Source organism: Synchiropus splendidus, chromosome 1, assembly GCF_027744825.2.
Source record: "Synchiropus splendidus isolate RoL2022-P1 chromosome 1, RoL_Sspl_1.0, whole genome shotgun sequence".
NCBI classification, from domain to species: Eukaryota; Metazoa; Chordata; class Actinopteri; order Syngnathiformes; family Callionymidae; genus Synchiropus; species Synchiropus splendidus.
In genome coordinates this window covers 36,180,580-36,193,175 of record NC_071334.1, presented here as the reverse complement: position 1 = coordinate 36,193,175, position 12,596 = coordinate 36,180,580, and the positions used below count along the sequence as shown (strand labels likewise).

Genomic DNA, 12,596 nt, shown 5'->3' with positions numbered 1-12,596 from the left:
GTGTGTGTGTAGCCGCTGCGCTCTTTGACTCTGCTGGCCTTATAAGGCATCCAGTGTCATGGCAACAGCAGGGCTTGAATAGCAGTGTCAAATCCCTCAGCACACAGACACACGCTCGCTCTCCCTAAAGGAGGGAGCGACACAGAGACAAGGCAACCGAGAGAAAGGAGCAGAGATCTGCAAACTGCTCACTGCAGCAGGGTCTCTCTCAGCGTCTGCTGGTTTGCCTAATTTATTCCGATCCAATGAGTGGTGGACACTGGCCGGAGCTTCTTAACGCTGTGTGGAAAACACCCACAAAACAAGCGCAAGATCTTTGTGGAGCTTTCAGATCTGATGACATTTTGACATCGCAGGATATTGTCGACCACAGCAAAACAGATCCGGAGGACTACTCGAAAGAACTTGGACGGTTCTAAGACCAGAGACAGAACTTCTTGGACTGAGCGAGGACTATTGTCTTTCCCACTTTTCAATTTCTCTACAACCGTTATTGATTTCTTTTCCTGTCTCACTCCAGCTTGAGTCTGAAAGTAGACGTGTCACTGTCACTGTAATGCACTGCCGGTGAAAATTGGAGCTCCTCTTCATCACTCTCACTTTTGAATCTTTCAAGTCAAGAGTGAGTCTGGACTAGAAGCACCATAGATCAGCAGATAACACTGCAAGGCAGGAACTGGTTGGACAAGTTTACAAGTTGGAGGAGAGGGCAGGGCAGTTTAACCCTGCCTGAAGGAGAGCTGCATTTCTTTTCCTCCCACTTGCCCTTCTGCTTGGAAGCAGTGCGCACAGGAACTTTTAGCCGCTGTCCTTCCAAAGGATCGACTCTTCCGGTGTGATTACAATGCAGGAGGTTTGAAGAGGAGGATCTATTTCTGCTTTTAGGGGGTGACTTGAGTAGAAAGTGAGTGGGACAGAGAGAGAGAGAGAGACAGGGTGTAATTTATTGTTTCCTGTCAGAGGGCAGGCTGCGCCCTTTTTCCCCGCTGGCTGAACTCTGAACCGCAGACTGTGCGCCTGAAGTTTTCTCAGATCTTCTGATCCATTGATTTGGAGCTCAGGGCAGAGCGGTGCGGGACAAGAAACGTGTGAGCCACGGAGAAAACAAGACCAGGAAGGAACGGAGGGTCAGCCCAGACAGACCACACAGTGGAGAAACGTCACAAAGAAGGAAAAGTATTCCAGAGGCTCTATCGAAAGATTCAACCAAGAGCTCCTGGGCTGTAGCTCTTGATCAAATCCACCTCACACGGGTCATTACGAAGCCAGGGTGGGTCAGTGCATGATCCAGTCAACGGGCTGGGTGTCTCAGAAAATATGGCCATGGTGAGTGGGGGATGGGGTAACCCCAATGGGGACACAAATGGACTAGGGGACAAGGTTTACCTCAAAGGAGAGGACGAGGACGGTTCGCCTCAGGCCGGGAGCAGCGACGTGGACGTGGGAGACGATGACAAGGCCTGCGTGGTGGACTGCGTGGTGTGCGGGGACAAGTCCAGTGGGAAGCATTACGGCGTGTTCACCTGCGAGGGCTGCAAGAGCTTCTTCAAGAGGAGCATTAGGCGGAACCTTAATTATTCTTGCAGGTAGGAGCAATGACCGGCAGCAATTCTTTAAAGAGACATTGTACTGCTCAAAGCCAGTTTTAGGGAAGTGAGAAGAAAATAGACATTTATTTTCAGGGCTTGATGCAGATCCGTTTTCAATCTCCCAAGATCCTTTTTGGAAAATTCTAAACAAAAACAGAATTTCAGCTCAATTTCTCTACATCCTCATGTCAAAAATCCAGCTTTATTTTCTTTGAGAGTAAGCTCTGTTCGCAAATGCCTGTCGTACATTAGGAAATCTGGCTGTTTTCTTATTTTTTGGAATAAATGTAGGAACTCTCAACATACTACAAAAGTCACGACAGACGTTTGTAGTTCGAACATCAGTGTTACATGATATAAAACGGACGTCTGTGTGCGTATCTTAGCTTGACAGCCCCTCTGCAAACCTCGACTGAGTCTCCTCAATGTCAGGTTTGTGTACACTGGAGTAGGTAAATACTAGTATGTACACTCAAGAGGTTTATTCTATTCCACGGTCCAACTTATTTCTCTTTCTGTGTGGATATGTGATAAGAGGTTTACCAATTGTGGGTCAGCAGCTGACCAACTAACACAACAGTGCAGTCGTCAAAAGATCGTTTATATTTTCATCATTACGAGTTCCATGGACAATGGCAAACCTCTCCATGAACAGGTGTAGCTGCATTCCAAATCTCACCAGTGGTCATGAACGTGATGATCAGAATCAGGATGTCTAGACCCTCATTCGGTGATGCACATGGTGAGCAGCCACTTGGAGTGATGTGACACCACAGCCATTCAAGTAGTCCTGAACCCAAGAACACATTTGGTTGTCTTGAAAACACTTGAATTGCCATAGATTGTCATAAGGGAGAGGGAACTATAGACCTTTGCGCTTTGTCAGTTGTTGCTTTCAGGTTGTTCCAATGATGATGCTCTGTAAAGCACTGTAATAAATTGTGCCATTGGAACCTAATTTCAAATCCAGTACTATGGTCTAGTGTGGGATTAGTCCGACTGGTCTGGACTTTCATTAGACATACTGGGTCGACACATAACTTTTAGCCACATCGACTATAACGTAAATGCTAGAGTCACATATCTTTTGCCCTGGATCAGTCACAGAAACATCCTTGAAAAAAACATGGAAGCCCTGAGGGTCAGTCATGCGGGGATGGATTGCTTCAAAAGGTCAACAGACGCATTATTCGCCACCAGAAAAAACGCATGGAAACTCATGTCTGCTTGTTGCACACAGCACTCTTCGTGACAGCATATCAAGATTTCGACTGCTACAGCCATCCACTGACCCTGAGCTGAAGGTGTCCCTTTGGTTATATCCGGTAATGAAAAGACTTCTCTTTGAATTGTTGGCGTGTAAGGCTGATGATTTACTAAAGGTCACAGCCTTGATAGTTTTTCCGCCACGCCAGCTCACATGGTTCACTCATCACAGTAGGTCACAGAGGTCAGCTAGGGGGGCAGACACTTGAAATGTTAAGATTTCTGCTTAGCGACTTCAGTCCCGTGCTTTCACCAGCCATGCTTCAGTATGTGGTTGCTCCATTTCCAGATCCAATCGAGAATGCCAAATTGACCAGCATCACCGAAACCAGTGCCAGTACTGTCGACTGAAGAAATGTTTCCGTGTTGGAATGCGAAAAGAAGGTAACCAAGAACCCACCACCAACCCACCCTCCCACCTGACACAATACATCAACAGCTGAAGATCAGATGTAGCCTTTACAAAATAGCATGAGCACTAAAAATTGTGAGTACTGGCGTTGATCATTCTGGAATGGGCTTTGATGTCAATAGCATGGCACCACTTGTTGCAGGACAGTTACGTTTTTTTTCTTTTCAACTCCAATCTGAATTATTTAGAAAGCAGATAAGTGTGTTTTCATTTGATCAAATTACAAAAAGAGGAAGCAGAGCTAAAAGAGTCAGAGATGAATATGATCAGGTTGTCATTGGGAGTGACCAGAAAGGACCAGATTAGAATCAAGTACATCAAAGGGACAGCTCGAGGAGAAATTAGGAGATGAAGTCAGGATGGCCAGACGGTTTGGTGAGGAGAGACCTGTCAGACAGTGAATGATGGGAAGGGAAGTACCGGACAAAAGAAAATACAGACGACAAACATTGAGCCATTCATGGCTGCGGGCCTGTCGAGGATAGAATGATGGAAATGATGATGGACAATGCTGTGTTAAAGGTGGCAGAAATGTCAGTCAACAGTCAATATCACTGCAACTCCTGTGTGTAAGATTAAAACCGTGGAACTGGTTCATGTTTCATATGAGTGCATATACAATCCAATAATCTCTATGGAGATTCATGTCTCCACTATTCATGCAATTAGTTAACTCCATCATTATTTGGGTTTTAAGACATGAAACTGCAACTTAAATGAGGCTGATGTGAGCAACATTTTCGAAGAAACATTTAACTTGATGATTTCAATCTGAGCTGACGACAGATGCACCATTTCTCTCTGCAGCAGAGTACAGTGATGAACAGGAAGGTGGCTGTGTCTCAGCTACACACGCCCAGATCCTGCAACTATACTTTTCTGCAGATGGTACAATATTTGAGAAGATTATATAACCTGCTCAGCAATTAACTTTCATAAGTTCTACATTTTCAAAACTCAACAGTGAATGTAGTCAACACCAACCTCTACTTTATGATGAAGCATTATATCACACATCCTTCAATTATGAACCCATTTCTGTCTGTCACTACGGAGGATTCCAGTAAAGTATCTTCGGCTGACATGTTCAGAGAAGAATCTTCGGTTTGTGCTCAGCGATTGACCCGTGACTTTTCCAGTATATGAGCCACCTCTGGCCCCTAATAGCTCGGACTACAAACATTTTTTGTTTGTTTGTTTTTCAAACTCACTCATCCATATGTGGCTGTGAGGACATTGACACAGGAGGGAGGTTCCTGTTTTGGGAAGAAGCATGAATGCCTTATGACTGAATCTCTCCGATTGTTGAGGATACATTGAACACTACAGACCTTGCCATCATGTCCATTCGGACTGCACCAAATGTGTTCAGGTTGCCTTCATCTTCATCAACAAAATCCAATATGTCAGAATTAGAATCAGCTTTATTTTCATGATCAGTGAGGATCCCATCAACTAGGAAGGTGCTTTGGAATAACGTGCTGCAATGAACAAAAAATGATCACAAATTCATCAAGGGGATGAAGCTGTTCCTGTGACGGGAGGTTCTGGTCTGGATTGACCGTAGCCTCCTGCCAGAGGGAAGAGGAACAAACAGTCCATGACCAGGGTGAGAAGGGTCGGCTCTGATCCGTCTCTGTGTCCTGGAGACATACAGGTCCTGAAGAGGTGGCAGGCTCCAGCAACTTTGTCGGCAGTCGTAGTTTGCTGCCTCAAGAAGAACATTCTCTGCTGGGCCTTCCTGATGAGGGACCTGATTTTTGGCTCCCATTTGAGGTCCTCAGTGATGGTGGTTCCCAGGAAGCAGAAGGAGTCAACAATGGAAATGTGTAAACCAGCCAACATGAGAGGGGACGGAGGAGATCTTATTCTCCTGAAGTCCAGGATCATCTCTACTGTCTTCTGGGCGTTCAGCTCCAGGTTGTTGTGGCTGCACCAGGACACCAGCTGCTCCACCTCCCTCCTGTAAGCCAAGAGATGATGGTGGTGCAATACACAAACTTGATCAGCTTCACGGACCGATGGCTGGAAAACACTGGCAATGAGGACTAAAAAGACAGAGAAGAAAAAGAGGAGTTGACAATTTGCGCCGAGCAGGTGTCGTCTTGAGTAACAATGGTGCAGAATCATCATGACCCCAAGCCATGTGTAATTGTTCAACGCTTCAAGTTTGACAGTCCTTCACAGAAGCCAGGGGTGATGGTGGTTGCGTTTGTCGTGGAGTTCACTTTTAAAGACTCGGTTTGCCATAACGGTCAAAAAAAAGGACACATTGCGAAAAAGTGCCAAGGAGCTACAACTACGTAAAAGAAGGACTGGGGGAACTCAACGTCCAATATGAGCACACTTCACCTGCAGAGTGAGGAGACGGAGGAGTTGTGTTCATTCAACATGTTTCATGTCATCGGCCAGCCCCGGATGAATCCCGTCTATGCAGTAGTCAAGAGAAATAGCAATGAACTGAAGATGGAAGTAGACACCGGAGCATCAGTCTCAGTGATTAGCCGAGACACCTTCCACAAATGTATTGTGTGTTGCTCAGGTGGTGCACCGGAACTTCAAGAGACTAATATCAAACAGAGAACGTATACGGGTGAGTGCATTTCACTTGCTGGGGCTGCGGATGTAGATACTGAGTATTAGGGACGGAGGGTTAAAGGGACTCAGCTTCCACACCAGCTGGTGGCAAAACATTCAGGAAGCTAGATATGAGTCACGCTTGCCAGCAACTGCTGCTGGATGAAGAGTCGAAAAAGTATGTGACTATTAATGCACACAAGGGTTTATTTAAGTACAACTGCTTGGTTTTCTGTGTCGCATCTAGTCCATCCATTTTTCAGCGCACCAGGACAATTTACTTCAAAACATCTCTCATGTCGCTGTAACCAGGATGGACGACATCCGGGTGAAACAGAAGAGGAGCGCTTGCAAAATCTTGACCAAGTGTTGAAGAGAATGTCAGACGCTGGTCTGCGTTTGAAGCTCAAAGTGTCACATACCGGCCAAACAAATGAAAAGATGAACTGAAAGTGACCTAGTTATTGTCACAAGCTAAGAGATGGGTGATGCAGGCGTGGCCAGTATTGGTAGAGCAGGGGTTCAAACCATATATCAAGTGCAAACTTACTGTAAGTGTGCTTGATGGCTGTCTCCTCTGGGGCTCTAGAGTGCAGGCCGGACACTGCTGATGGAGGAGCTGCATGATGCCCGTCCTGGGGTGTCCCGGATGAAGAGTCTTGCCAGGTCATTTGTTGGGTGTCCTGGGATGGACCAGGTCATAGAAAAAAAAAGTAAAAGCATGTTTCCTGTAACCAAAAGAGGACAGCATCAGCACCACTTCACAGAGACTGTGGCCAGGCCGTTCATGATCCAGGCTGCACCTGGATTTTGCTGGTCCATTGATGAGTCAGATGTCCTTGGTGCTGGTGGACTGAAATTCATATCATAACAAAGATTACGGCCCTGATTACAACAAAGAAACTTTGTGTATTTGCCACACATGGTCTGCCAGATGTGATTCTTACAGATAATGAGCCCACTTTCACCAGTGAAGTTTTCAAAGAAAAAAGAAAAATGGGATTCGCCATGTCTGCACAGCCCCCTATCACCCTGCATATGGCTTAGCAGAAAGAGCTATTGAAATTCTGAAAGCAGGACTGAGGAAATATCAAGACTCTCTACAAACCAAGCTTCCCCGTTTCCTGTTTCAGTACACCTCATACAGCAACAGGACTTGCTCCAGCAGAGATGTTATTGGGACGGAAATCTAAATCACATCTTCTTCACCCAGATGTGGGAGAGAGAGTTGTCAGGTCACCGGGTGAGCAAAAAGCAAGACGGGACCAGCATCCTAAAGAGAGACTTTTGGACGCAGGGGTCTGTGTATATGCTAAAGCCACAGGTCAAACATGGTTTCCAGGAGTCATTCACCACTAAACGGGTGCAGTGTCTTTTGTGGTGGACTCGCTTGACGGAAGGCAGGTTCGTAGGCACCAGGATGACCTTCCGATCCGCCATGACGCAGGAGGGGAGAATCCTGTGGGTGTTTCTTAGACTTAGACTTAGACTTAGACTTAGACTTTCTTTATTGTCATTGCACAAAACATATTACTATATTCTCTCAAAAGCAGTGCGAGTCACCCCAGAGACAATGTTATGGTGCCAGTGGCTGCTGAGCACCCTGAGGCATCTGGAGAGGAGCTGTCGGGGCACCCAATGGTGACGCTCCAGCTGCTCCTGATCCCAGGCTGGGAGATAACATTTCTGAACCAAGGAGGTCAAAGAGGCGACACGAGCCACCAGACTGAGTTTCTAATACCTGATTAGAAAATGTTTGATGTTGCAACGATGCAGTTTAATTTTAAGTGAAGTTTAAGTGAACTGAAGTCTGTGTTCTCTGTTGCATTCAGAGATATTCTTACTTAAAGGGAGAGAAGTGTCGCAGTGTGAGAGTATGAACACTGCTGCCTCCTGGAACCTTTGTTGGTTATTTGTTTTTCCACGATCTGTTGGATGCTGATGCGCGGTTCTGACTACCGGCTCTGTTGGTTGATACTCAGTGACGGCCGATAAACGCGTCAACGATAACAGATGCCCGCGTGCATCACAGTCCTCGAGTTATTCGTCTGGAGACACGTCACATAATGTTCTCTGAGGGGTGACCGTGTGCAAGAGGTTATATTGGGCTGGGTTATTAATGAACCTCGCTGACTTGGGCTGTGACGCAAGTCGCACTGTTTCCACAGTACCTGGAAATGGTTGCTTCACCTTTGACCCAGTGAGGGACTTAAACAGCCTCCGGAGATTCCTGCCTCAAGATATTAATTACTGACGGCAAGGGTGACGTGCAGTGACTGCTTTTTCATCAATCTACAGTCAGTAATTCAATTTATGATGTTGAAGGAAAATATGAAAAGTATTCAATTCACTAACACTTCAAACAAGCCACAAGAGTAAATAGTGGGTTTTAACTTCCTGAAAGTCACGGTTTTAGCTGTGTGTGTGTGTGTGTGTGTGTGTGTGTGTGTGTGTGTGTGTGTGTGTGTATACATGTGTGTTGAATAGTTTTCATAAGACCTTCCGGCTGTGTTGTTTCATGTATTCATTCAATTAGGAGAGTTGTTCTAAAAACATGCAGGTATGGCCTGTCTGTATTTTCTGGAGTTGATGGATGGAGCATGGTTGAGTTCTGTTTATGTTTATGTTGTTGCAGATTTAACTTTGATGTTGAACTGCTGAAAACAGCACAGGGAATTCAGTCAAGCTTACATAACCTACATAACAACTCAGAGTAAACTGTGCCTCCCTTATCAGTAGAAGTGGAAATACATTTAGAGATCATCAGGTGTCTGTAAGGCTGTGTCCCTCTTTCCTTTCTACGCTTGTGAAAACTCTTTGTTGAAGCTCTTGATTCAAATGTGACTAGAACTCCAAACCATGGGAGCCATTAAAAGTCTTGATCACTGGAGAGGGGCCTCCAAACAAATGTTGTTGTCGTCTGCAGTGCTGACTTTGATCTCCTTACAAACATGTCTATTTAGATCATTGGGACATGTCCTTTGTAATCCAATTGTGTCCATTACAGGGCAGCTAAGTTCATTAAAGTCCAACATAAATCAAGATTAGAAACCATTGCATCTCCAGAGAGAGATGGCACATGATTATGCAACATGCAAATATTATTACATGAGTATTGGTTAAACATGTTAGAGGGGCAGTGTGGTAATGCTAGTGTTAGCAAAAGCTGCTGTGTGTCTGTGCCGCTGCACTCCTGTTAATAAAAGTGAAGCAGCCAGATACACGTTCCTCTGTTAGCATCATCTCACACTTGAGATGACTTCTAATGTGCATGTTAACGCTAACTTTCTTGTACCTCTCTTCTGTCTGCAGCGGTGCAGCGAGGTCGCATCCCGCCATCTCACTCAGGCATCAGTCCCAACTCACTAGCAGGTCTGGGAAATGCTGGCCCAGGCCACATGAGCACAGACTACTTCAACGGGCAGCCAGTGTCCGAACTGATCACCCAGTTGCTTCGCGCTGAGCCATACCCAAGCAGTCGGTATGTTGCTCCCTACAGCCAGCCCCAAATGCAGTCTGCCAGTGGGGCTTCAGTCATGGGTATTGATAGCATCTGTGAGCTTGCCGCCCGCCTACTCTTCAGCACCATCGAATGGGCCCGAAACATCCCCTATTTCCCGGAGCTGCCAGTCTCTGAGCAGGTGAGCATAGCTGCTGGATATGCTGAGAAATGCTTGAAGCAACTGCCAGAAACCTTCGATGAGCATTCCTGGTTCATGACCAACAGGTGGCACTTCTGAGGCTGAGCTGGAGTGAACTGTTCATCCTGAATGCTGCTCAGTCAGCTCTACCTCTCCACATGGCTCCTCTCCTGGCAGCTGCCGGCTTCCATTCCTCCCCCATGTCGGCGGAACGGGTGGTGTCTTTCATGGACCAGGTCCGAGTTTTCCAGGACCAGGTGGACAAACTGAATCGCCTGCAAGTGGACTCGGCTGAGTACAGCTGCCTCAAAGCCATCGCTCTTTTCTCACCAGGCGAGTCTAACATGTCTTCTGCACACATGTGGGAATAGAAATGTGGCATGGATGACCATTAATTAAAAAAACATATACATGAGCTATGTAGAGGTCAGCAGGGTTTTACTCACTACTGGCAGTAAATAATGGTTGCTGCAAGTAGGGGAGGACGACAGCCTTCAGAACAAATGACAGGGATAGGTGAATGTACAAGGACGAGCTTGATACAGTAGGTGCAGGAGAGGAAACCGCTGTGACACAACCAGACAGGAAATTCCGAAGATATGAATGAAGTTTCAAGGTTAACATTTTCCTTTCATCCCTCGTAGATGCGTGTGGTTTGACTGACCCTGCCCATGTGGAGTCCCTCCAGGAGAAGGCCCAAGTCGCGCTGACAGAGTACGAAAGGTTGCAATACCCAAACCAACCTCAGCGTTTTGGCCGACTCCTGCTGCGCCTCCCTGCACTGCGAGCCGTCCCTGCCAACCTCATCTCTCAGCTTTTCTTCATGCGGCTGGTGGGCAAGACTCCCATCGAGACCCTGATCCGAGACATGCAGCTGTCGGGGAGCTCCATCGGCTGGCCGTACAATGCAGGACAATGAATCCGTTGGCCAGGAGACAGGTCCACTTCACACAATGAGAAAATATCAATCACCACAACACAAACTGAATGTTCTCAGTACAACTTGTGTGCTCCACCACAGTTTTGGATCGTAACCATTTTTTTCTTGACACACAAGGCGAACATGACTCTCAAACACAAGGCCTCAGGCCCATACTACCTCTTTTAAGACTCACTTGAAACTGTGTGTGTGTGTCTTTCCTTTCTGTCACCTTCACTACAGTTGGGGTTTGTTTTCCAACGGCCACGTAACAATGTCCATCACAGCAAAGTCCAAGGACCTCTCTGGAATTCAAACGTATGACTCCCTCTGCAGTCGTTGTTGCGACTCAGCAAGCGAGCCAGCCGTAACCACTCATAAATAACAGATATGTTACAGTCTTAAAATCTTACACGTGTCCTCTTGCTAACATAACTGAATATAGTCAGTGGATTTTGAGACAGTGAGCTACATACAGATGTAAATCATTTCAAAAAGGTTGATAATGGCTGCTCATTATCTTTTCTTTTATCATGTCTTGGATATTAAGCAAAAGAAGATATGAGAAAAATGTGAGTAAGGTGCACAACGCATCACAATGCATATCATTTCCCTAAATCAACAGTTTGGTCGAAACAGTTGGTCAATGTTGTCAGGTTACCTGATGTTGAGCTCACATTCTGGTGAGGCCACTTGGACATTTGATGGCAGGTCGTGGAGGTGAATTTGAATCACAGTTTCATCAGTCAACATTAATACCTCATTTCTTTTTTTCATTATAAGACAAAGATTGTATTAGAGATTGTGTTGAGATAATTTAAAGAGAGCAGAATATATTTTAAGCACACCAAAATGAGAACTGACCCACAACATTTTTTTTCCTTTTTGTTCGTTCCCTAGGTCAAAGATTGCAGATAAAATGATATTCTGTTGTTTTGATGCAATGTTCTGACATTGCTCCAGAAATAATACATTTGTTGCCAAATGACATAAACAACTAAGTAGGTGAAAGCACATTTTTGTATTATTTTGAAACAATTTCATCCGCTTGTTTCCCTTGAGTTGTTAACCGTTAGACTTGAACGTGTAGAGATGCACACAAGAATCATGTTTCTACACTGAAATGCAAGAGTGCCGAGTGGCTAATTTTGCATTCATGTAAAATAAAAATTTACAAACTAAAAACTTGTCTACGAATTTATGTGAAGCACTTCCTTTTTGGCATCTCCCATTAAGGATCAGCTGTCTCCACCTTAACGTATCATGCCCATCCTCCTGGCCCACCTGTCTTCTTCTTGTCCTCATTCATCCATGAACCTCTTTGACTGTCTTCCTCTTATTCCATCACCAGCATTCCTGGTCCACCAGTAATCTTGGTCTCCTCTCCATGTGTCCAAACCATCTGACCTCCTTAAATTAGTCTCCAAACTCCAAACACCACATGAGGTGTCCCTCTGATACACGCGTTTCTTATTAAGTGGAACACTCATGAAGAAAACGAGACTTCTTGCTTCCGCTCCTGGCACCCTGGTTTCCTCCCACGGAGATTAAACATATAGAGATCAGTAGACAACTGTTCATTGTCAACATTAGGGTTACCTCAGATCCACACCAAACGCGGTTTTTGAATCTCGGAGCCGCCACACTGTGCCGCACCACGCAGCTGGAAATAGGATCAAGCTCAATTTTCTGCGCCATGGCAAGCAGCCGCGGTTTTGGTCAAGTTGCAGTTGAGATTATCATTCATCCAGGAAATAAGTTGAGAAAGTAAAAGAACATTAGACGAAATTTCAGAATATTGTTTGAAGATTTTGAATCGTGTTTACCCTGTTCCCGCATTCAATCTCGAGACTCGCAGACCTCAGATTTAAACATATTGTGGGTCTGCCTGTGGCCTAGTGAGACTCCTGAAACAGTTGCAAGGTAATGGTTGGCTGGAAGGGCTGTTTCAACAGTTGCTAAGGCTAAACAGTGGGTGTGGGAGGAGTTTGAAGAATCCATGGAGGAAGACTTTTGGTCGGCACCAAGGCGTTTCTGGAAAACGGTCAAGCATCTCAGAAGGGGGAGACAGCAGACTATCCAAGCTGTTGACAGTAAGGATGGAACGCTGTTCACTTCAACTGAGGATGTAATTGGCCACTGGAAAGAGCACTTTGAGGAACTCCTTAACACGGACAAGGGAGACAGAGCTG

The 12,596-nt window shown here is 45.7% G+C and overlaps 1 protein-coding gene across 1 annotated transcript; it reads left to right on the top strand.

Annotated features, from left to right (window-relative positions):
* LOC128751582 (nuclear receptor subfamily 2 group F member 6-like) lies at window positions 1-11,573 on the top strand. Its single transcript, XM_053852699.1, has 5 exons — window positions 1-1,586; window positions 3,145-3,239; window positions 9,157-9,485; window positions 9,572-9,818; window positions 10,130-11,573. The coding sequence occupies exons 1-5, from the start codon at window positions 1,318-1,320 to the stop codon at window positions 10,402-10,404; spliced, it is 1,215 nt and encodes a 404-aa protein (XP_053708674.1). The 5' UTR covers window positions 1-1,317; the 3' UTR covers window positions 10,405-11,573.
* Window positions 11,574-12,596: the final 1,023 nt, after the last annotated feature.